We start from the raw sequence: 27,418 nt of genomic DNA on the forward strand, positions 1-27,418 counted from the left end.
AGCAGTCACGTCCTTTTCAAAAATGTATTTGAGGAACTGAAGTTCTTCTGCTATTTATACTACTTTGCACTTACAGGTATGTAATAGAACTCAGGGCAGAAATAAATATCAAAAGGAAAAATAGAACTGGGCAGGCAGATTGAAGTGGAGAAAGCATTAGTGGATAGATAAACCAATGAGCAGATCACCTCATACCAGATAATACACAAAAGTGCTAAAGTGCTAGGTCACTTTCAGTTGTGTCTGACTCTTTGCTACCCCATGGACTGTAGCCCACCAGGCTCCTCTGTCCATGGGATTCTCTAGGCAAGAACACTGGAGTGGGTTGCCATTTCCTTCTCCAGGGGGTCTTCCTGACCCAGGGATAGAACCCATTGTCTCTTATGTCTCCTGCACTGGCAGGCGGATTCTTTATCACTAGCTGGAAAGCCCCAGATAATACATAGAAAAGATTAAAAGGTAAAGTATAAGTTGATGAACAGTAGAAAAACGAAACAGCAAGGAAAAGATTTCTGTCCACAAATGAGGAAAAATGGACAGAAGACAAAGAGCAGTGACCATTCTCTGCCAAGACAGTGACATTATACTCAGGAGAAACCAAATTCCACTGCCAAAGTGGGAATTGGGGTGGTTGAAAGGTACAAACGTGAAACTAGCAGATAACTAGATTACAGTATAGAGATTACTGTATCAATGATACTGTACTATAAACTTCGAAGCTGCTAAGAGACTAGATCTTAATTGTTCTCACATACAAAAAAAAGATAATTAAAAAAAACAAACAAACCAAAAAAAAGATAATTATCTGGCATGACAGAGATGTTGTTAGGAAATGCTATGGTGATGATAATGTACCAAATCAACACATTGTACAAATTAAACTTACTCAAAGTTGCATGCCAGTTTTATCTCAATAAAAAATCTAAAAATTTTAAAAGTCTAAAATTTTCAAACTGCCAATTAGAAGAGTTAAGTTATTGAGCAACTGAAGGAAGCAGGCCAGGAGTGGGTATAGAGAAATAATAGCAACTTTTATTATCTTTAGACAACTGAATGAATAAAAATATGCAGTTAAAGCTTCAACAGAAAACACTACAGATATATCTTAGAAACTTAAGGCCTGATTAAAATTAATTTAATAGCTGGTATTCAAATTCTCAGCAAATGTTTTTATAATACATAGTTCATAGTATCAATTAAATGAAGGAAATGATCTATATGAATAAAATAGTAAAAGATAGGAGGTATTTCACAGATTCCAAAAGTGGTTTCTAAAAGGAAATACATATCATCATGCCTTTACTTATTCTTTCTGCCTTAATTTCTTGGAATAAGAAAATATAACAACAAAATTCCTGAGTCTAAAGTATGATATCAAATCAGATACCTGGAAATGAAGCAGTTTCTGGAGAAGAGTGTTTTTTTAAAAAAATTGTAAAATGCTATTTCACTCAGAAGTTTCATGTGAGGTATAATAATAGAAGGGAGACAGCAGAATGAACTGGCAAACAGGGGGCATCTAGAGAAAACTGCACTGTCAGTTCGTGTAGAAGATGACAAATACGATCAGCCTCATCTTTTCTCCCCAATGTTTCCAGCCAATGTTACGAGAGGCATTTTGTCATTTTATCGCCTCTTTCATTTAAGCTATCCATTCAAGAAACACTAAGCACCTGATATAATGCCAAGCTAACACACAAGTCTCATTCGAGTTCAACCCATTTCCTTTGAATCATCTCTTGTAATTCTCATCTTCTTAATTCCTTCATATTACTCCCTTCAATCAGCACTTATCATCTTCAAATATCAAATTATAAGGGGACTTACACTGGTATCCCGGTCAACTATCCACAAGTTCCCATAAAAAAAGACACCTTCTTTATCTACCTTTAAAGAAAATTGAATGCTGCCATTATTTCAGGGGAACTTAAATATCTAAATATCAGGGAGAATTTTTATATGATCTTCATTAAATTAAAATAGATGCATTAACTGACCAAAGAATATGGGTGATGTTACATCCTATTTTGCATTTATCAGCTCCATATGAAGGAAATAATTTTAATAGTCTGCCAAGATGTAAAAATTAGAAGCATCATATAAAACTACTTGTCAAAACTGGCATGCTTTTCTGAAGCAACAACAGCACACTGCCTCAAATACATAACAAATGTAAGCGATTATCCTTAATATCATTAAAAAGTAATGAAATAAAATCCTGAATTAATTATATAGAGGTAAATAGGCAACTAATCCCACCTGAGGGTGTATTACATGAAGCAGAAAAGAAAAGCCACACAGTATCATGTAGAAATGTCACCCTGAAAAGGACTCTGGTTCAGATAATACTAAACTAGTTAATAAACTAAGAATAGGTACCTCCATCACTCAACTAAACATGTGAAATCTTTACTGGCCAATTTAATGGAAAAATAACACCACTAGTTGAAAAGTAACTTGGGCATTAACTTCATTATTTCTGAGGGTGGGCAGTATGACAAAAATACAAGTATTAAAATCTAGGACAAGATAATGGATTTCATACAAACAATATCTAATACTGGCCCCAAATCAGAGTTTTAGATATGGTAAAACTGAGAACTAAAAAAGAAGGGCTGAAAAAACTTATTTGTCAGAGACATTGATATATATATTGTTTAATCTTTGTAACAATCTTGTGAAGTAGGTAGTTCTACAGACAGAAAGGGGTTTCCCTAGTGGCTCAGTCAGTAAAATCCCCTGGAGAAGGAAATGGCAACCCACTCCAGTATTCTTGCCTGGAGAATCCCATGGACAGAGGAGCCCGGCGGGCTACAGTCTACGGGGTCGCAAGAGTCAGACACAACTGAGCGACTAAGCATACACACACGGACAGAAAGTGGATCAGAAAAGTCAGGCTTCTTGCCCAAAGTCACACAATTAGTTTAGTGGCAGGGTCAAATTTTAAAACCAAATTTGCTTTCTCTGAGAGCTATTACATGGTACCAAAACAGAATGAATCTGTTTCAGAAGTACATTTTGGAGAAAAGTTATTACCAGAGATAGAAATAAAACAGGAGGCTCTGGAATGCATTTCATGTGTGGGTGAAAAGCAGGAATCTATTATGAAAATAAACTGCATTTTATTTAAATATTTTACCATCTAAAACATACTGTATATGTTGTATCTCTATCCCTGAGAGGGAAAGAAAATGAGGCAGAAAAGACTGGATCTGTAATGGACAGATTGTATGCACTACTCCCATATCAAAACACTCTTTTTACCCACCCCTCACTCTTCTATTCGATAGGAAAAGCATACTTAGGAAATTGAGCTCTGCTCAAAAACAGGACATAACTGATCCAAAGAATAGAACAGAATAACCAATCTTTGATAAGGAATCACTGAGAATGGCTATGTGGTCTAATTCTGGCCAATGAGATGCAAAGTGTTCTTGAAATGATCAATAAGTAAGGATCTTTGTCCTCTACAACACGATAAATCAGGTATTTACTGAGTACTTACTATATACGCCAGCACTATAGTAAGCACCTATACCGTTACTATATAATGCTTTTCTTTATGAAACATGAAAAAGAAATCATTTCACTTTGATCACACCTGGAAACCAACGTGGAGCCAACATAAAACAAACACTGGATCAGTTGTTATCAACCAATCCTAAAGGCTGGACTTTACATTACTGAGGTACATTTTTTGTTGTCATTTTAACCAGCTTCAGGTGGGCGTTTTCTGAGGTTGCAACCCAAAGCATCTATACCAACACACTGTGCTAGGTAGGAAACAACTTCCTGGAGTAGAAAAGTGACCAGAGGCTCCATATCCATCCATATGAAGGTGAAGTACTAGACAGGCCACTGGAGGAAACTTGGAGGCTACCTACGGGGAATGAGGCATATCATTCCTTCTGATTCCTACCTTCACTTATACTAAATGCTAAGCACTTACAGTAATATACTGAAATATGACATCTTCAACTACAAATGTTGCCTAAAATTCTCTTACAAACAGACAAGGAATAATGGAGAGAGAAGCCTTAAAAAGCCAATGTCAAGATGAGATAAAAATTAAATGAAACCTTCTCATTTCATTGAAGAAAAATATCAAGGACCCCTGAAATTCTTTTCTATGTTCATAAAAATGAAACAAACATCAGAATGGTATCAAGTATTTTAAATAAATGGAAGAAAGGCCCCAAACAAGAAGACTACACTTATTAAGGCAATCTTGCAAAAATCGCTATGACTTGCAAGTTTGTTAGCCTTTAAATATACCTGAACAAATGAAAAGTTGTATACAGGAAGGTTTCTGTTGAACATGAGTAAGCAAGAACACTTTGAATAAGTCATGGAACACTGCCCAACAGTTTCCCCTGATTAAAGGAGATTTTAAATATTGCCACCTTCATGCAAAGAGAGCTTTGCATCCATAAAATTGTTTAAGTTACCACTATACTGATATTCAGAGACAGCCACATACCATAATTTGGGACATATCTGATTACTTTTTCCACTCAAATATATTTTCTAAGCAACATTTATCAAACTGCTACCAAAAACACTTCTGCTACACACAGTATACATACTGTGACAGTTCTGTAAAAAACTCGAGTAAGTTGATTTTGTATTATAAGTCATTTAAATAATCTGGTTTGCTAGTATACGCTGCGACGGTCCAACAGGAAATCAAAATATGCAAGGTAGAATATCTGAACTAGTTTTCCATTTCAAGTCCACTCATATGCCAAAATACAGTTTGAGACAGGCTGCTCTAAGCTTGAGGAAAACTGATTAACTTCTCCACATTACTTACATTTGCCCTAAGGCCTATTCCTCAAAGTGTACTCAACTTTGACAATTGTGTGATCTGAATACTTTCACAATCTACTTACTTTCATGTTTTGTGGTGTATACCTCTCTTTCATACCAACAGCACTGTTCAGTATAAACTCATGAAAGACAGAAATGGTATTTGTGATAGTGTCTACTTTACAACTCTAGGGCAATTAGGCATTCCTAAATCATTTTTTAAAATTTCAGTAGTACCTTATTAGTGAAATCAAATTACAACCTACTGTAAAGCATTATCTTTATCTGCCTCCTAACCCTTCAGAATGAAGAAAGCATAAATGGAGATATTTAGAACATGGCAACCATTATAGTCATAAACTCACAAAAAATTAAGCTTTTCCTAGAACTTCTAATCCTTTCAAAAATCAAGCCTTTTGTCAAGCAAGGAAGCACTATTTTCATGAAAAGCCTGGTAATACCTAAAGTTATGGCATAAATAGCACAGGAAACTCAATGAAAAACTTGAGAAATGTTAAAATCTATAGAAAGTAAAATATTTAAGCAACGATGTGCTATTTTGCCCAACAATGTTTATACTCACAAACTAGCAGTTGAAATGACTACCAAAGAACACACTTTTTTTTTATAATTTAAGATATGAGACATGCTCTGTTGGTAGAGGTGGAGTCACACCTAGTGAAATCCATGCAAGTAAATGGTCAAAGATGGGGTCACAGATACAGAATCACTGAGCAGCTGTTTCTGACCCATCACAAACAGTGGAGTGATTCAGATGTTCAAATGGAGGTTGAAACCTTTACCCTTTCCTGATGATGGACCACAATTCAAACTTTAAAAAGAAAAAAAAGTTTACTAATATAATTACCTGCTTATGTCTTAGCATCATAACTACTTTGTACTCTGAAACCCAAACATATGCATCTTCCAGTTCATAGCTGATAAAAGCTCTTTCATCTAAATTTTCAAATTTTCTTTTCAAGTACCAATACAAATTCCAACATTTCTCAATGTTCTAATATTTGACAACCCCCCTCAAAAGCACAAAAAATGAAACACTGTATCTTTGATAAAACCCAACAACCTACCTTTAAACTAGACTCATAGTCTGTGTTCACTTTGAACATAAGCCCAAGCCGTAAATGAATTTCCTTGGCTCGACAAAAGCTGGGATCAACATAAAGCACCTCCTGAAATGCTTTAATTGCCCTGAAAGAACATAGACAAAAGATATCTTTACTTTTTAACAATTACATGAATTTTTGCATGGTAGCACAGTAAAATTTCTGTTTTACGCAATTCTGTTTTACACGAAATGCCAGTTTTATAAAAATGATGTCAATGGATAGCATAAAAAAAAAAAGACTGGGAAGGGGTTTCTTGAGTTTTTATGTAAGTGAAAGTGTGTAATATAAAAAGAGAAAAGGAAGATGAGTTGAATTAATTCTTAATTATTCAAATAATATTTTATGGCTTAATAAAATTCTCAGTGTTAATAACTGATTTCACTGTTTCTGGAATTTCCTAAAGGAGAGAGGATAGAGCAGGTGGATAGTTTTGTTTTTGAGGGAGATTGATCCTGTTTCTAATCTATTCCATAAAATGAAGTCTTCTTTTTTAAAACTTTTTATTTCTTTCATATGTAGGTTTGCAATCCATATGTACCTTATTTTTTATATAATGTTTTCTCTTTCTATACAGATATTCGATAGCCCCTACATCATACATAGAAAAGACCATCCTTACCACAGCTCTACAGAGCCACATTGCTCTAAATCAAATGTCCACATTAAACATCTTGATCTGTTTCTGGGCTCTCTATTCTGTCACTTGATGTGTTTTTAATACAAATTCACATTTTATCATAAAAAGTCTTAATGACCAGTAGAACTTATACAAGAATGAAGGAACACTTTTCACTGAATACATTTTTATATCATTTGATCACATGAATGTTACTATGCACTTAAAAATAAAATTAAAATTTTGACAAAGAAAAATGTCTCATTTGAATTTTGAAAATTATAGTATCAGATATACAGTATTTTAGGCATCATTGTATAGCTCTCTACATGATTTAAGGCTTATCTCAAGTACAGGCTAATAAATTCTTTGCAAAGCTTTTTATCAACTATACATTGCTTTTATTTAATCTTAAAGGAGGCTACCTGGAATGTTAGATAATTCCAAAATAAAAGTCAATCTTTTATATAAAACTTCAAAATATCATAAAATAGAGCAAAACAATATGCCCTATGTCTTTAAGCAACTTTATTTTGACTTGTGTACTATCTATCCCACCTCCAGAAAAACTGTGTATTTATTATAATATTAAGAGTTCTAAACAGTAATATTTATTGTGAGGAGTGGGGGCAACAGGTCTGGTATCAGATACCTTTACATCTGGTTAAATAATTTCTTCCTGAAAAGGAGTTCAGCATCTCTGTGTTACATGGCATTTCAAATGGGTTGGGTTATTTATGTATTTTGCTATCTAGTGTGTACAGACAGAAGAGGGGAGTCAAAGACATGGTAAGAAAGAATTCATGTAAAATTTCGAAGAAAATTACCTTTCTTATTCAAAGGTTGCTTCCTGCTCCTCTCAATCAGACTTCAAGACACTCATCTGCATACTGCTAAGGTCTCTGTACTTTTCTCAAACCTTTCTAATAAGAGGAGGTGCAGCTTCAGCCTCTGTATTCTCTTGGTCATGTCTAGAGGCACCATTTTCTAATAGAATAGATTGTATGCTCAAGCAAGTGCATGTGTGTGTATGCGTGTGCCTGTGAGAGAGTGTGTGTATGTTGGGGGAGGGGCATAAAAAGGTTAGAAAGAGAATAACTGCAGCAGTAAATGATACCAATTAAAAGGTAAGATGTGACTGGGAACAGGAATTCAGGGGCTTTTGGAAGCTTCTAGGGTGATAGTAGAAGCTTCTGGGTTGGGAAGATCCGCTGGAGAAGGGATAGGCTACCCACTTCAGTATTCTTGGGCTTCCCGTGTGGCTCAGCTGGTAAAGAATTCACCTGCAATGCAGTAGAGACCTGGGTTCGATCCCTGGGTTGGGAAGATCCCCTGGAGAAGGGAAAGGCTACCCACTCCAGTATTCTGGCCTGGAGAATTCCATGGAGGTCACAAACAGTCAGACACTGAGCAACTTTCACTTCAGGGCAATAGTAATTTTTTATTTCTCAACCCAAGTGACAGTTCTGTTTATTTTATAAATAACATGTAAAGATGTAGAGTTAAATGTGTGCAACTTTAAGCATATTTTATAATAATAAGTGCTTCATAAAGCCCTAATTAACCTTACCTTATGATATGGGTCAGAGAACTCCTATGGAATGGGTCAGAACTAACCAATGTGCACACATGCTAATTAAAAATCCAGGCAGGAAAGAATGGATCAATGCATATATATATATACACACACACATTGTACAGCTGAAACTGACACAACCTTATAAACTATATTCCAATAAAAATTCAAAAAAACAAAACAAACAAAAACACCCCACTCCACCCCCCAAAAAACCGAGGTAGGTCTGAGACATATACATGAAAGAAAGAGAATGGAAATGGAAGGCAGCAAAGGATAGAAAGATTAAAGGAGAAAAAGAAGATAGGAAGAAAAACAGTCCAGGAAAAGGATGTATGCAAAAGGGAAGAATGAAAACACAAAGCATCAACAGCAATCCTTCAGGAAAAATATTTCCTACTCTGTCTCAGTTTCTATTTCCACCCTTTGCCCAACCTTTGATAAATGTGTTTTATTTCATAGGTGCCTTTATTTCTTAGTTTGAAATGTTACACAACTACAAAGAAATGTAGGTTTATTTTAACAAGTTCTCTATATAGGTTAACATACTGGGATTAAAAAAAAAAAAAAAATAACCTATCAGCAAAACCACATGTTCCAATACACTTGTCGGGGCTACACCTTACTGCTCTTTAAGGACTATTACAAGTGCCTATGACAAGGTTGAACAATATATATCTATTTGTCAAGTTCTCCAGGTTGTTTCAAAGTTTCCCTCAAATTCAATACTTGCAGACTCAGTCTTCAATATCTCCTTAGTAGATAACTGAAACAGACTCCTTAAAGACTCCCCTTGCTCTGCTCTGGCTTGCCTGTGCTTCCTTAAATATGTGGCTCCTATGACTGCCTACTAATAATCATGATACTCAAGTCAAATCTCCAGATAGCATTTAAGGTCTGTGAGCAGTTACACCCATTCCCAGTCATGCCCTGACACTGCTCCTCTTCACCTGTGAGCTGGCACATCTCAGGAACTCTTTCACGCAAATATCAGCCCTCTTGCTTTCACTGCTTCTCCTGAGGATAGTCTCCTGACCTGAAATATTTTCATTCTTCTGCTTCACTCTAAACCCAATATTACCTTTAAGACTCACCACCCAAACTCAATACCTTTTTTTTTTGCTTAGTGTTAACCAGCAGTTAGAGCCACTCTATAATCAAATCATTTTATTCTCTACTTACCAGAGTGCTATCTCCAGTTTTTACAAGTGGTCTATTCCTTGAGGTCTACATTCCTATTTTCAAATACTCCAGACATTACAGGAAAATGTCTAGTATCTGTTTACTGGTGTCATCACTTTCATAGTTAGCAAACTGGACTTCTTTTTGAGGGTGTGGGAAGGGACACTCCACAGTCTCTTTACTGATCAGAGTTCCCCTGAGCTAACAAAATAGATCTAAGTTCATTTTCATTTCCTTCTCTAAACTTTCCCCATCTTTCTCTCCTATGTGTTGCTTCCACCCCTTGGGGGTGAGAGAACAAACAGAAAAAAGAATGTGTTTTTGTGTTAGGAGGGGGAGAGTGCTGTGTGGAGAAAATAGGTACAACTCAGATTATTCTAATTTTGGCCATCATTTTAATACACTCGTATCTCACTCACCAAACCATATGCAGCCAGAACATGGTCTCTGTAGTGCAAGTGAGACTAAACCACCAACACATACAAACTCTGCTGACATCAGTATTTTGATCAACAGACAATTTCAGAACATGAGAAATGGCTACTTAAAACCATAGAATACTGTTAATGATATAATGCTTAGAAAGGCTTACAATTTTCAAATATTAAAGCATAATCTCTACTAAAATAAAAGTGCATATTACTATGCATAACTATCCATGCATTTTTTTCCTTAAAATCTAAAAACGTTTTTTTAATCACCGTAATTATACCTACAGATTTTCAGTTTAAAATTTTACATTTAATGTTAGACGGTGCTAACAATTTTCAAAAGGAAATTATAAAAAACTAAAACCTGGTAGAACTTTTATTTTTTTTTCATTTATTTTTATTAGTTGGAGGCTAATTACTTTACGATATAAAAATAAAAGTTCTACCACAAAAAAAAAATTAAAAAAAAAACAACAACAAACAAAATCCAACTTAAAAAAAAACTAAAACCTGAATAGCACTACCTACAAAAAACACACACGTTGACTATATTTTAAAGCAATGTTCATTTTTAATAAGGTTTCTAGAAAGTCATTTTTTAAAAAGCCTCCTTTAGAACTTTACCAAACTATAGAAAAATAATGATATTAAGTAAACATCCTGGCACAGTTTGAGCACATTTAAAGAGACAAAATAAAACTTTAAGTTCTCTGGAGCTAATAAATGTTGAGTCCAGAGATTTCCCTCAGGCATATCTGACGGGATAAAGAAAGTAATTTCACAAGTTTTCATACTAATAAAAGAGAGAATACTTTAGTTCTAAATCAGTAATAACACATACACAAAACAAATAAATACTTCCATACACACACACACACTTACGAAATTTAGACGTTCCTTCTAAATGAGACAAATAGTAAGATTTGATGAAGAACTCAAAGAGACAGGTAAGATATTTAAAGGTAGAGGTAGAGAGGGAAAGAGAAGGCAGACCAAACAAAGTAAATGGCATAAAACAAGTTACATGGGTAAAAAATGCTCAAGAAATTTTCAACAAAATGTTAATATAGTAGTGACTCACACAAAGAATATATTTAGGGGAACAATAAGGGTAGAAAGATCATTTGAGGTTGAAACAGAGAGGATCTTAAATGTGAAGCTAAGTTAGAAGTATCATACATTGGTTTATTCACATTGACATTTGCTAATGTATTACCTCTTGGGTCTTTTGCCCTCTTCAGCCAACTTCATTTCATCACTGCAGACAGTGGGATTTTTTTCTCCTCTCCATTGTAAAGTTTATGTTTTTATTCATAATTTCCCTGAGGCTTAATCAGTCCAAACCCTTCCAAATTCTCTCTGGCAATCTATGTGTCACTGGTAAGCATCATTTTACCAAAACTACCTTATTTATCTGCTAGTTTTTTTCCAAAACAGAAGCAAACAGAATAAATTCAACATACGTTAACATCAACTGCTTTATTTTAATAGTAGTATACTTAAACTCTGGTCTAAGAGAATTAGTTTGCATGATGATAGCTCAGAAAACATATATTAAATATAAAGTTTTTGCCAGACTCCATGTTAAACAAGCTTCAAGGTCAACAGTGGTTATCTCGACTACATTAGGTTTATGTTTATGTTTGCACTCAAAGCAGTGACTTTACAAGGCAAGCAAAGATTACTATACCCTTAAGAACACTTGGTAACTGGTACAAATAATTGGTACACTTGTAATTGAAAATGAGTCCTGGAGAAAATTCACTTGTAACGTGTTAACATCTCTGGTCTTTTTGAACTCACCTCCATCTCATTACCCTACTCCTTGCTGATGTCAACATAATAATAATCACTACATCTCCTTACCAGGCCTTATCAATCAGATTTGGGAAGCTAGTTTCCAAAATCCTCTGCCTCTGGCAAAGAATTATTTAGCTGTTAAATCTGCTACCATAAGATCATTCTGATATTGATCAGTGGGGATACAAAAGGTTACAAGCTAAAGAAAAAGGAATGGTCGGATTTTCAAAGGGGTATATTCAGAAATATGGCTACAAGTTATAATAATTTACTACTGTACATGGTTCAATTTTTTTCACTCAAAGATATAAGTTTCTTATTATAAAGGCAAGGAAAAGCTCAGTTCAAGGTGACCTTAGCAATTTGCCACCCTCATGAAGTGAAGACATGGGCATGAACATGGAAAGGAACAGCTTTATAGATGCTGGTTCTAGGTCTCTGCTGCATGTATTTTACTTCGGGCTTCTATGTCTTCCTTCCTTCTTCTGGATATATAATTTTTAAGTCTGGTCACAAGTTATTATGTATGATAATAGTAAAATTAAATAGTTATGATAAATCTACTGAGAATTTAACAGTTGCTCTGTTTCTGACACTGGGCTCCTCAAATTGAAAGTAGAAAAACTCACCAAGTTACTGAATTGACTCAAGAGGCTAACATCAACTCAAAAAAACAGGGGTGGGGGGGTGGTGCTCAAATTAATAGGGCAACAAACAAGACAGATTAACAAGATAAAACCCATAGTTGATAAAATTGCTCTTAGTAATTTATTAGGTCACTATCACCAACTCCAACATACATGTTGGTTGCATGCTTTCTTCTCAAATACTTAATCTAATTAAATACCAAGAGACACCATTTCCAAATATTAAACTCTACTTGAATTATAAATGTTCCAGAGCTAGACCATTCTGAGCTAACAATACAAAAAAAGGCATGCCATACCTTTCTCTGCAAATATTTTTTCAACAAATCCCAAAGAACGTAAGTGTGTGGGGGGTGGGGGGGTGGGGGTGGGGGCTGCTCCCAGAAATTAATAGCTACCTATAAATAAAACAAAAAAATCCCCACACAAATTTAGTCTTAACCTAGAAGTTCCTATCCATTAAGGCTATACTCTAAAACTCTCACCAAGCACCTACTCCAAGCTTTCTAATTTTGTGGCTGTTCAAGTAATAATGAGGTAAGTGAAAGCAAAATTGGGGGCAGTTTGTGAAAGAACATTTGATCAGGAAAACAGAAAATATACATCCATAATGGATTAAGAGAGAGTGTGAATGACTTCCTTGGTGGTCTAGTGGTTAAGAATTCACCTTGCAACACAGGAGATGCACGTTCGATCCCTGGTCCACGGGGAAAGATCCCACATCCCCTGGAGCAGCTAAGCCCTCACACCACAACTACTGAGCACATGTGCCACAAGTAGAGAGCCTGTGTGCTACAACTAAGCCTCGAGCAGACAAAATAAATAAATAAATAGATATTTTTAAAAAGAGAGAGAAGGTATGAGATATATCATTTTAGGGAGCAGCTAGAGCTGAAACTTAAGACATGAGAAAATGGTAGCCAGGACATGATCAACAAAACAGAAGACACTTGGTAATTCAGAGATTGTATGATTCTTGTATCATTTCATTAAGGCAACTGAAGGACACAGAAATCATATGTAGATAAAGAATCAAAAGATACAGTTTTCCACACTACAAGCCCCCTAACCTGACATGGTTACACACTTTTTAATGCAATCCAATTTTGAACTGATGATGGCTTCACCTCACTATTGATTTTATGCTTTTATCTGTGATCTACAGAGAGTTCACAAGTTATCACAGGTAGGTGAAAACTAACTCGTGTGAGGTATACCTGTCCATTTCTAAAAGTGTAGCGTTCCTTGCCTTGAGTTTCACCTAAATTATTTCTGGCTGGCCATAAAGATTGTACAAATGCATCCAGAATAACGATTAAAAATAATGACCTATCAATCTTCAAACTTGCGGACAGACTATAATAGACAAAATAATTAGAGTGGGAAATCTGAGCATAAGCTTGCTTCTGCAACCCAATTACATAATACTGAGTTACACACACACACACACCCTCTTGTTTTCTTCATCTATAAAATTAAGGGAGAAAACTAATTAACCTCTAAGGCCACTTCGGGTTCTAAAAGTTTACAACTGTGAATTCTATAAATAGGATCTTCAAGAACCTAAGAGATTTTAAAACATTCCTACTCTACTCTTGATGATACATGATACACTGCGTACATAGTTAGGAGGCTTAAATTTCAGATTGTTCTACAACAATGCATAATTTAAAAGAAAAATATTACAAAACTTCTTTATAAAGACCAATTATAGCTTTGTAAAGTTTACCATGAAAATGAATGATTTGAACGATTCTAATACTCTATCCACACAGGTGATCTCTAACCGTGCAGTGCTTCCATTGATGATCAAAAATCAACAGGACCAAAACCAAAGACGAAAGAAAAGGCATCTGGGAAAAGTCATTCATGTCTGAAGTTTCCTCTTTAGAGCAATCGTATCACATCATTGCCAATGCACATTTAAAAGCTCTGTAATAAATATCCACGGTGCCCATCAGGTATATGACAGGGTTATAACCTTTGGTAAAAACGTTCCTCTGAACTTTCTCAGCACTCACTCAAGCTTAAAATTATGGAGACTAGAAAGGACTCTGACAAAGTTGACTACAATTCAAAAAAAAAAGTCTACATAGGGCTTTACAGTTTACAAAACGTACATTATCTCATTTGATCATCAAAACTCTATTAGAGTAGAAAAGGCAATTAATTGCAATGTACCTAAAACACACACACATGAGCAAACAGATCAAACTAAAAGTGCTGAGAACAGAATACCAATCTATCAACTATGTTATTTCCACTAGAGAATGCTACTGTCTTGTCTGGTAAACAGAAAAACAACAAGGGGGCAAAGGCCATAGTAACAGGGTCCTATATACTTTATCATTTATAAAATCTTACATATTTCTATCATATTTAATGTCTGACTCTGAAGATGGTATCATTATTACTACTTTACAGAAGAGAGAATTGAGAGTTTAAAATTTAGTCCATAGTGTACTAGTGTGTGTGCATGTGCGTGTGTGTTTTGGTGAAAGAGGAAGGGAAGGAGCAGTCAATATGTCTAAAAGTCTGAAAAGCAGATACTTGTCATCATACATCACTTACCCACAAACCTTGAGAACAGAGAGCACAGTCATTTCCTGGTTCAAATAACCTGGGGACCACCAGGTATAATAAAGGTAACAGGAATCCCAAAAGCTTTCTAACCTAAGTCTTCTTTATACCAGATTCTTTTAGGAACATATTCATTTTTAATAATCTAAGGTGGGTTAGTATCTCTAAAGGAACAAAGTAATAATTTCAAGAGATTATTGGAAAGTATAGGCTTATTGATATTAAAATATTTTGTATTTATTACACATACATACACACACAAACAGAAAAATGCAAACAAAAGCTATATACTGGAAACAACTGGAGTTACTAGTTTTACATCAACTTACCACTGAAATGCATTGTAATGGAAGTAGACCAAACCAAGACCATATAAAAAGGCAGCATTCTGAAAAGAAAGGGAAAAAAGAGACTTTTAAGAAAAGCATTTATGTCTAATACATATGTTATTATAAAACATAGTATCCACAATGTTTTAAGTTATTAACACTCTATCCTGCATTACAATATATTTATAATATCTCTTTAAAACACCAAAATAGCTTAAGAGTCAACAGATGGCACAGAATCCAATCAACTTGGACAGATCCTGTGGTTTCTTTTCAATCAAACTTGTCCTAAAGTAAAAACTCTGTCAGCAACATACAGATGGCCAATGGACATATGAAAAAATGCTCAACATCACTAATTATTTGAGAAATGCAAATCAAAACTACAATTAGGTATCACCTCACACCAGTCAGAATGCTGCTGCTGCTAAGGTGCTTCAGTTGTTGCCGACTCTGTGCGACCCCATAGACGGCAGCCCACCAGGTCCTCTGTCTCTGGGATTCTCCAGGCAAGAACACTGGAGTGGGTTGCCATGTCCTTCTCCAATGCATGAAAGTGAAAAGTGAAAGTGAAGTCACTCAGTCGTGTCCAACTCTTCAAGACCCCATGGACTGTAGCCTACCAGGTTCCTCGTCCATGGGATTTTCCAGGCAAGAGTACTGGACCAGTCAGAATGGCCATCATTAAAAAGTCTATAAATAACAAATGCTGGAGAGGGGGTGGAGAGATGGGAACCCTCCTACACTTCTGGTGGGAGTGCAAGTTGTTGCAGCCACTATGAAAAACAGTGGATGCCCTCAGGAAACTAAAAGTACAATTACCACATGATCCTGCTATCTCACTCCTGAGCATATGTATCTGGACAAAACTGTAATTCAAAAAGATACGTAATTCAAAAAGATGCTCACAGGAGCACTACTCACAATAGCCAAGAGAGGTAGACAACCTAAACGCTCATGGACAGATGAGTGGATAAAGAAGATGCAGTACTATATACAATGGAATACTACTTAACCATAAAAATAATTTCATTTGTAGCAATATGAATGCAACTAGAGATTATCATACTAAGTGAAGTCAAATCAGAAAGACTAAGATCATTAAATCACTTATAATGTGGAACCTAAAACATGACACAAATGAACCTATGATACAGAAACAGAGAACAGACTTGTGATAGCCAACAGTGGGGGCAGATGGACTGGAAGTGTGGAGTTAGTAGATACAAACAATTACATCCAGAATGGATGGACAGTAAGATCCTACTGTATAGCACAGGAACTATATTCAACCATATTCAAAGTCCTGGGATAAACCATAATAGGAGATATTAAAAAGAATGTATATATATGTACAACTGAGTCACTTTGCTATACAGGAAAAATTAACATAACATTGTAATTCAACTATACTTCAATTAAAAAAAAAATCTTTCGGCAGAATTCCATAGACAAATTGAAAAGAAAAATCTGTTTTTCAGGAATAAGAAAATGCTTGAACTATGCTATCTTATTCTCTCTTGCTTGTATCTATGTACTCTTTCTCTGGTTCTTTCTGACTGGATTTAATTCTATGTTCAGTGTTGCCAGGAAGGTAGTTAGAATTCAAAGTAAATGCACAATATAAACCTATAACCTATAATTTTAGTATTAACAAAAAATTTTAGTATTAACAAAAAACCCACATGCTAAAATGACAGTCACTTACATTTGCAGCTATAAACATCAGTGATTCCTTTTGCATGCACTACAAAACAGAGATGCTTATCCAGACTCAATACAACCTCCAGCCCCCATATAGGAAACTAGATAGCTACTCTTTTTTTCAAAAGGGGCAAACAGCTGAGTACCTACTATATGTTATCCAAATTCTACATTCCAAAACTTAAAAATTTTCAAACTCTTACTAAAATATATCTTACTGCATTATTTTAGGTTATATTTCCTCAGAAGTACACCCTGAGACAAAAAGGTTTTAGTGTAAGTATTTTATTTGGGAAGTTAGCCTAGAAAACACCAGTAATGGATTTGGAGAAGTAAGGCAGGGAAGGGAAGGAATCTAATAAAGGGTGTAGTATGGATGACTATGGGCTTCCCAGGTGGCTCAGTGGTAAAGAATCCGCCTGCCAATGCAGGAGACATGGGTTTGATCCCTGGGTCAGGAAGGTCCCCCGGAGAAGAAAATGGCAACCCACTCTAGTACTCTTGCCTAGAGAATCCCATGGGCAGAGGAGCCTGGCATGCTACAGTCCATGATATCACGAAAGAGATGGACACCACTTGGTGACTAAACAACCACAACATGAATGGCTATGCAGCTGTGGGCAATAGGGACTCAATCCTACTGGGAATTTCTAGGAGACAGTAAAGAACATTCTCAGAGTCATTCTGTGCTAGGGGTGAGCCAACTATAGTCCTTATCCCACAACTGCTGTCACTCAACGACTGCAGAAAAGAACCAGTGATATTTAAAGTCCAAAGTATAATAAACACCTGGGCAACTTATTGGTATGCAGTTATTCTTTTAAATACTAAAATCTGTTCTAGGGTCATATCATATATTTCCTTTGCATTCTATGTACCCTTCTGGAAGCACTGAAAAAGTTTTCTTAAGTATAGCTTAAAATGCAATAAATATGGAAATTTAATTTCATTAGATCCTCATTACCCTCAAGTCCCTGAATGAGAAAACTACATGCGACAGGGGTATTCACAAAGATCTCAGAAAACATCGGATTCAAAAGTTCATATTCGAATTTTTAAAATTTAGTTGAAACTGGCTTCAATCAGGATCACTCCTTTACCACACCCCACCTTATCGCTGAAATAAAGTGAACTTTTACTAGGTGTCAAGGACAATACTCAAGGGTTGAACAAGCCGAACTGATTAAAATGTACTATCTCCCACACTCTACTGTGTGCGTAGAGGGGGGAGGTATGATATTCAGAATACAAGAGTAGTTAATTCAAACTGTTCTACCCAAGAAAGTCTAGATTTGAAACACAACTGTCTCCCTAGGTGGGAGAGATGGAGGGGAAGAGATCACAGTTGAATAACAATAGATAGCATCTTTCACCAAATTAGGTAACTGCCCAGAGAAGGTAGTGTGGCATGTGGTAGAAATATGAGTTTACTGAGGCATCTTTCTGCTTTCAGTACATATCCTGCATTCTCTCGACTTTCTCTGTTCATAGTTCTTCCTTCCCCCTCCATGAAAGTTTATTGTCACCACCGTGCCACTGTATAAATTTTATCAATCCATCTAGATCTAGTTAACATGCCATTTTCCCTACGGAGCTTTGTTGCTTTTCCCACCTCAAGCCAGAGGTAATCTTTCCAGTCTCTAAATTTTGCCTTAGTACAATGTCCCTAGCATGCGACATGGTACAACAGTAAGAATTTTATGCAAAATGCTAACATCATTTCTTTTAAAAGGTTCTAATATGCTGGACAGTGCATTAAAAAGTAGAGACATCACTTTGCCGACAAAGGTGCGTATCGTCAAAGCTATGGTTTTTCCAGTAGTCATGTATGGATGTGAGAGTTGGACCATCAAGAAGTCTGGGCGCCAAAAAACTGATGCTTTCGAATTCTGGTGTTCGAGAGTCCCTTGGATTACAAGTAGATCAAACCAGTCAATACTAAAGGAAATCAACCCTGAATATTCATTGGAGGGACAGACGCTAAAGCTCCAACACTTTGGCCACCGGATGTGAAGAGCTGACTCACTGCAAAAGACCCTGATGTTGGGAAAGACTGAAAGCAAAAGGAGAAGTGGGCAGCAGAGGATGAAATGGTTAGATACCATCACCAACATGAATTTGAACAAACTCCAGGAGACAGCTGAGGACAAGGAAGCCTAGAGAGCTACAGTCCATGGGGTCTCAAAGAGTTAGTGACTGAACAACAACAGCTCTTTGAGGTGGCAGAAATTTAAAAAATCAAGCAACTTGCTCAGAGAGACAGTGGCAGACACAGGAACTGAGTCTAGGTCTGCCTCCAAAGCTGACTCTTTTAACTCCTATATTTTTGTTATTTGTGTATTGACTAACCTACATCCTATCAGACAAAAAGGTAGTCATCTCTGTATTACCTGTTATCACCTAGCATGCACAGTGCTCTCCAAAGGTTTAGCAAACTGCATCACCAAGTTCGGTGTCAAGTTCAATTCCCTGGGTGACATGGAATTAGTATGAGGGAGAGTCCCTATTAATCAGGTGCTTATAAATCTCAGTAAGAAGGCAAGTCTCATTTTTCCATAATAGAAGACAATGTAATTTGAACATTTATTGAGCACCTATTATGAGTCATAACAGAGTTACTGGCACTGGGAAGACAGAAGTGAACAAAAAAGACAAAAAATTCCTACCATCAATGAACTTATAATCTAAAGACAAATGATTATGAAGTTACATGAATAATGTATTCCAAGCTGTAACCATTTAAGAATTAATTAAGGATTATATAATAAGGACTAGGAAAAGAGGTGGAACTTGGATGCTGTATCTTAAGGATGGCTAGGAAAGGAGAAGGAAAAACAAGCCACCTCAGCCAGTGCTTCTAATCCATACACTTTTGGAAATAGTGACCTGGGGCTGTGAATGGCTTCATGCCCTGATAAAAATGTATTCCCTCCCAATGTATACTCTCATCAAAAATGCCAATAGCAGCCACACTGAGAAACATGGGTCTAGGCAGAAGGATGACCTGAGCAAAGGCACTGATAAGAAAATGAGTTTAAATGTAATGAAGTCATTCTTCAATCTACTGTGAGAAGTTAGGGGAGTAGCTTTCTGAGAAATGTGTTATTTATAAAACAAACTCCTGCTTCAGTCCAAATCCTTAGAGGTTATTAGAGCATCTCTATCAGGTATCAGCAAACTATGGTCCATGGGCCAATCCAGCCAGCCATCGATTTTTGTAAATAAAGTAGTACTGAAACATAGCTACACCCTCTCCATTTATTTACTTACTGTCTATAGCTGCTTCCAGATCCAACAGTAGAGCTGAACAGTTTCAACAGAGACTATCTGGCTTATGAAATCTAAAACAGTTACTCTGCTGCCCTTTACAAAAGAAGTTTATCAACTTCTGACCTAGACTGTATTACAGTACTCATCACAATCCCAAATTAAGAAATTATAACAGTAAGATTACAATCCATTTATATTGAAGGCTTTTATACTATGTCTAAAGTTATTCTCAAGGATGTGTGGTTCATTAGGTCAGCAGTTGGCAACCTCATATTAGACTCTCTTACTGCCAAATTTTCTTAAATCTGTCTATGAAATCCCATAGAAGCCACTGCCATCAATCCCCTTTTTCCTGGCTACTTCCATTGAGAAAAAGTTGGTGACATAAGAGCTCTTGCCAATGAGATTTCTACCATGGGGTCTCTGAGAAAGCTTTTGCTTTCTTTGCATAAAGAACAGAAAGTTTTTGCTTTCTTCTCCTTCCACCTCCTGTTAGTATGTCATGGTCACCAGAGTGAGGAAGGTACTAACAGTCAATCAAACTGGGTACTCTCCACCTGTTGAATGTACTACAAATACCTGAAACTCTATGAATCTTACATTGTATGGGAGACTCTGATGCTACAATAGGAATCTCACCAGTTAACCAAGCCAAAAAGTAATCCTACTTTTCCTCTCTTACCTCCTCCCCACCAATAAGCCAAATTCATCCTTTTCACAAAGTTCATTTTACAATCTCAAAGCTTTTGAATCTATCCCCTTCTCCATTTTTACTGCCTTTCCCTAGGTAATTTAGGACTTTGCTTTTGTCTACTTGGCCTGTTTCAACAGTTTCCTAACTCAGCTCCCAAACCTTAGCCTCCCCTTCCATACCCCCGCCCCCCATCCTTTTCAACATACTTTCCACACCACTGCCAGAGAGCTTGCAAAAACGCAAACATTTTTAACTCTTAAACTCCTCTGAAGATTCCCTACAACCTAGCCTGACTATAAAGGTCTTCATTTCATGACTCTTGCTCAACTTTCCCAATCTCAGAGCCACCACTTCAACTAGGACAAATAACAGGCTGACCTATGAATAAAATATGCTCTTACACATTTCCATGGTTTTAAACACATTTGCTTCCTTTGCTGAAAAAGCCAATGCCATCGTTCCTTCAACTATTTCTCAATTTGGCAAATTCCTAGCCATCACACTCATCACTCATCTCTTCTTTCCACAAGTATCATTATTATCTGACACATTCCCAAGTGCAAACAGAGTTAAGCTTTTTGAAACAAGTTTCCAAATGAATACTCATGTCTATTACAGATAGGCCCTTTATCTCCTCCATTAGAAATGAGCTTGTAAAAAGGTAGAGACAGAACTCAAGTCATCTTTTGATCCCTATGGTAAAGTAACAAGCATATAGAAGTTATTGGGGAAAGGTGTACTGCTGAATAAATCAGTATCTTACAGCCTTAAATAACTTGTTACACATTTTCATCGAAGAATTTAATACTTTGCTTAATCAGTTTACACAGAATCGTTTCCTTAATACAGTCCAAACTACCTTTTGGACACCACAGTTCCTAGTTACAATAATATATAGCAGAAGAGGTTGTTAAAGCTCATTACATCAATCAGGTCCAAAGTATAGCAAGAGAGCAGAAGTTCTGCTTCCATGAAACTAATACAACATTGTAAATCAACTATACTCCAAAAAAAATTAAAAAAAAAAAAAGCTCTGCTTCCAAAATCTGGGCATAGTATTGTATAGTGATCATGAAATCAGGCTACAGCGGCCATCACTCTAGTCACTTGTCACATCACTCTAGCCGCTTGTCACTACTGACTCCTAAAGCAAGTTAACTGAGTCATAATTTCATAGGGTTATTTTGAGGAATTAAGATCATACATGTAAACTACTTAAAATAACAACATGACACTTGGGATATTTGTGAGAAGTAAAGGAGGCAATGTATCTATCACCACCAACAAAACATATCTAGTACATGGTAATTGCTCAATGGATAGAATATGATACATAAAATTCTCAGTAAGTCTCACATGCTGTAAAAAAAAATTACACATTAAAGATAAGAAGATTCAAAAACAAAAGAGAGCTGTGGACAAGACTACTCAAATCCCATGCAACATAAGCAGAGGATTTCAGAAGTAGTAACCAGAACCTGGAGACAGCCTGAATCACTCAAGCAAGAAGCTCAGCATGGTGATAGGCTGTCATGGTCGATATTAAAAATGAACAATGAAGTTGCAATGCTGGCAATCGTTTAATTAGAGCAGAGCTGGCAGGTGCTGAAATGATGAAAATAGCTATGGATGTGCCTTTCTGAGGAAAAGCCCTGGATAAAGATACCTGTGTTTAATTTTCTTAAAATCTACACAACAGAACTCCTGCTACCAGTGCAGCAGTCAAGCTGAGAGTTTTTCCCTTTCCTACTTAAGTTCATACTTACACTCCCCATTTTTCCCCAGGAAAAAAATTTAAGTGAAACAACAAGGCTTTCACAGTATATAGACATAATTCCCTTATTTACCAATAATATGAATTAATTTCTATTATTAATATAGTCTATTTTGCAACAACATTGTTTGCAGTCCTATTATCACGATCAAACAAAATAAGACATTTCTCAGCCTCTCTTGCAGCTGAAAGTTTTCAAATTACTACGTTATCCTAAGTGAGATGCATATGAAGGGATGTGTAAAATCTCATGATTCCCTTCAAAGAAAGGCTGTTGCACTCTGCTTTCTCTTCCTCTGACCAGGTCCTTGGAATGTAGAACCAGCTCCTAGGCATTAGATAAAGACAACTCAAGAAAGAAAAAATTCATACCAATTTCAATTATGAACAAAGATGCAAAGATGTTACATATTAGCAATCCCAATCCAGATATAACTAACTAACAACAATAAAAACTTACTGCTAATTTGAATTTACTTCAGAAATGCAAGACCGATTTAAGGAGAAAAAACATAAAATTATCTCAAAGGATACCAGAAAAGTATTTTCATACAAAAGAAAAATGCTGACTTTAAACCGAAAATTTTTGAAGTTAGTTGTCATTAGAGTAAGGATGTTCATTTCCATTCTTAGACTGTTATTTAAAAAAAAAAAAAAAAAAAGAACTTAAAATAATCATACTTCGAACATTTAAAGTAATGTAAATTATACCTCAAAAAAGCTGGAAAGAAAAATCAGCTATTTTTGTGGAGTTAATTAGTTTATGTGGAAAAACAAGCAACAAAGAAAGGACAGTCAGGGAAACCCTAAAAACAACAATGGGGAAAGGATGTTGTAGCAGTACCACATACATACTGTATATGTAGTATAAACATGGGCTTCCCTGGTGGCTCAGACGGTAAAGAATCTGCCCGCAACGTGGGAGACCTGGATTCGATTCCTGGGTTGGGAAGACCCCGTGGAGGAGGACATGGCAACTCACTCCAGTATTCGTGCCTGGAGAATCCCCACAGACAGGGGAGCCTGGTGGGCTACAGTCCACTGGGTTGCAAAGAGTCGGACACAACTGAGCAACTAAGCACAGTATAAACATACTGCAAAACCGATACATGTAAAATTAGTACAGTATTAATTCATGCACAGACTAATGAAATAGACCAGAGAAACTATAAATAGACAAATCTGCATATGAAAATTTACCATACAACTAAGGCAACATCTCAAATTAGTAGGGAAAAGATGAATTTTTTTAAACAATATATTGTATTGAGATAACTAACCACAGGAAAAGAATAAACTTAGATGTTCCACACACTACAAATTAGGGATAAATCCCAAATGGATCAAAACTTAAATTAAAAACCTAAAACTATTCAAGTACTAAAAGAAAATGTAGGTGAATCTGCCTAACGTCTGGAAGTAAGGAAAAAACTATCTTATGATTCAAGATGCAGATGCAATTTAGGAAATACTGAAAAGTTTGACTAGATAGAAATAACTTCTCCGTGGGCAAAAACAAACACAAAAGCAAATTAAAACAAGTGGAAAACTGCAACTTTTATCACAGATAAAGGATAAATATGCATCATACATAAAATATAGCTATATAAAACAGAGAAATAAAACAACAGTCCAAACGAAAAACTGGCAAGAGAGATGAACAAATATTTTAAAGAAAATACGAATAGTCTTTAAACTTCAATTAAAAATTCAATTAAGAAAATGCAAGTTAAAATGACTGGAGACATGATTTCTCATTCATCAGATTTCACAAAAAGTCTAACATAGATTTTCTTAGTTAAGACCAAGGAAAAACAAGAGAGCTGAAATGAGTGGTTCACACAGTGTGTACCACTCACTAAGATCACAGCAATCCCACTTATACCAAAGAACCACTAACAAAAATACAAAAAGAAACTTGTACTATTTATTGCAGTACTATCTGTATCGAAGCGACTGACTGAATAAACAATGGAAGAAATCACCATGACATGGGATTAGGCAAAGGTTTCTTAGCTACAAAACCAAAAGCACAAGCAATGAAAGAAACAGTTGAGAAACTGGATGTCATCACAATTTAAAATTTTTGCACTTCAAACTATACTGTTGAGACAGTGAAAAAATAAGCCACAGATTTTGAGAAAATATTTACAAATTATATCCAATAAAGGCTTGTATCCAGAATGTACAAAGAACTCTTACAACACACTAATTAAAAAAAAAAAAAAGTAAAAATCAGCAAAGGGTTTAAATAGGCATTTCATCAAACAATATATACAAACAGCTAATGTGGTCGTTAAAACAATGCTCAACATCAGTCATTAGGAAAATGCAAATAAAGATTATAAGATACTATTCCCTATCCACTACGAGGGCTACACTCAAAAGCTGGACCAAAAAAAAAAAAAAAAAAAAGCTGGACAATTTCTAGTGTTGATGAGGATATGGAGAAACCAAAACCCTCAAACACTGTCGGTGAGAAAAATGGTACAGCTACTCTAGAAAATAATTCTGGCAGTTTCTCAAAATGTTAAACATAGATTTAAGTTATAACCTGGCAATTATACTCCTGATTATTTACCAAAGAGAACTGAAACTATATGTCCACACAAAAACTCGTATACACATACTCACAGGAGCATTATTCACAGCAGTCAAAAAATGGAGACAACTAAAATGCTCATCAACTGATGAATGAAAAATATGTGGTATAGTCACACAATGGAGTATTAATAGATAATAAAAAGGAATGAAGTATTAATACATGCTACACAAGGATCATTCTTAAAAATATATGCTTAGTAAAAGAAGTCAGTCACAAAAGACTGCATATTATGATTCCATTCATATGAAAATACCCAGAAAATAGAAATACATACAAAGAGAAAGTAGATTAGTGCTTGTCAGGGATTGGGCATGAGGTTTTGTTAGGGTGAGATGGACAAGTCCTAAAATAACTTCGATTATGGCTGTACAACTCTGGAAATTTACTAAAAGTCACTGAATCACAAAATTAAAGCAGGTGAATTTTGCAGTATTTAATTATACTGTAATAAGCTTTAAAAAGACTAGAAAAGACATCTTCAATACATTTTTTTAAATTATCAAAATATACTGTTAAAACCTCTACACGTCAAAAACAAAGATAAATTAGGCAACATAAAAAAATAAAATCCACCTTAAAAATCTAAAATGGCAATTCAGATGAAGAAACCCCACTGATCAGTAAACTTATACCTAAAAGTAAATATGATATGAAAGAAACCCCACTGATCAGTAAACTTATACCTAAAAGTAAATATGATATGAAAGATTAATCTGTCCAGGCACTGCTTAATCTAAGAAAATAGATTATTTCATTGTTGTGCACAGTTCTTCATTTAGGTATCAGGGGTCCGGATGAGGGACACATGTACACCCATGGCTGATTCATGTTAGTGTATGGCAAAAACCACCATAGGGTAAAGTAATTAGCCTCCAATTAAAATAAATTATATTTTTTAAAAAATGGTTAGCTTCAAGTTGTTCTTAGAGCTCCAATTACAGACAGACTATAGCAATAAAGATTTTCATTTTGCCTTCCCTTTTCAACCTAACATACCCATCTCCAAACTTCTTTTATACCTAAATATCAACTTAAGAAAACCAAAGAATCATTCTGTTGCCATTTGGTTTTGCTGACTTTAACTCCCACACTTTGGATCATCTTTGGCCAACAAATTAATTCAGAATAAACTAATTCTTTTAATACAAGGTAATCACAATCACTGCAGATGGTGACTGCAGCCATGAAATTAAAAGACAGTGGCTCCTTGGAAGAAAAGCTATGACTAACCTAGACAGCATATTAAAAAGCAGAGACAACTAAATGCTGACAAAGGTCCATCTAGTCAAAGCTGTTGTTTTTCCAGTGGTCATGTATGGATGTGAGAGTTGGACTATAAAGAAAGCTGAGCACCGAAGAATGGATGCTTTTGAACTGTGGTGTTGGACAAGACTCTTGAGAGTCCCTTGGACTGCAAGCAGATCAAACCAGTCAGTCCTAAATGAAATCAGTCCTGAATATTCATTGGAAGGACTGATGCTGAAACTGAAGTTCCAATACTTTGGCCACCTGATGAGAAGAACTGACTCCTTGGAAAAGACCCAGATGCTGGGAAAGACTGAAAGCGGGAGAAGGGGACGACAGAGGATGAGATGGTTGGATGGCATCACTGACTCGATGGACATGAGTTTGAGCAAGCTCCAGGAGTTGGTGAAGGACAGGAAAGCCTGGCGTGCTGCAGTCCATGGGGTCGCGAAGTCGGACATGACTGAGCAACCGAACTGAATCATATAAGACAGAGCAAATCAAGAACACGCACGTTTCTTTTTCCAATCCCCTTCCCCTAGAATAGTTTCAATTAACAAAAGAAACAAAAAAGCAAGAGTACAATTCGTTTTGGGTATAACCAGCAGTGATCTGCCAGAGAAGAGAAAGGGAGGGAAGAAAAGGGTAGGGGCATGCAAATGTGCACTAACCTTCCAGTAGTCAGATTGTAAACTGTAGTACCTCTGGTATGCAGATAATGCTGAAAGAGAGAAAATAAGCATGAGTCACAATTCTGTCCCATTTCAAAATCAATTAATACAAGTTTCAAGAAACATTACAACAAAACTCCCACTATACCCACCTCCGAGCAGACATTGATATTTAAAATCAAACAGTTTAGAACTCTGGGGTATCCCTACTCATAGTCAGACAAGGTAACAAATGTCAAATATATAGGAGTTCAAGGAAGTAAAACCATGGTCACGTTTCTTTGAACAGAATCCAGGCAACCTCTTGAATCAACCTGACCTTCCTTCCTCAGAGACCAAATCTGATAAATGGATTAAT

At 35.9% G+C, this 27,418-nt stretch overlaps 1 protein-coding gene across 8 annotated transcripts in view; it reads right to left on the reverse strand.

Annotated features, from left to right (window-relative positions):
* KDM6A (lysine demethylase 6A) overlaps positions 1-27,418 on the reverse strand; it is a 180,329-nt gene that overhangs the window by 85,702 nt on the left and 67,209 nt on the right. For all 8 annotated transcript variants that reach the window (XM_043459029.1, XM_043459026.1, XM_043459025.1 and 5 more), the window contains exons 4-6: positions 27,061-27,110; positions 15,098-15,156; positions 5,898-6,018 (exon numbers count right to left, since the gene is read on the reverse strand). In XM_043459029.1, coding sequence (XP_043314964.1) covers positions 5,898-6,018; positions 15,098-15,156; positions 27,061-27,110 — 230 coding nt within the window. The remainder of the gene's footprint in view (positions 1-5,897; positions 6,019-15,097; positions 15,157-27,060; positions 27,111-27,418) is intronic.

This window comes from Cervus canadensis, chromosome X, assembly GCF_019320065.1.
Source record: "Cervus canadensis isolate Bull #8, Minnesota chromosome X, ASM1932006v1, whole genome shotgun sequence".
Lineage (NCBI taxonomy): Eukaryota > Metazoa > Chordata > Mammalia > Artiodactyla > Cervidae > Cervus > Cervus canadensis.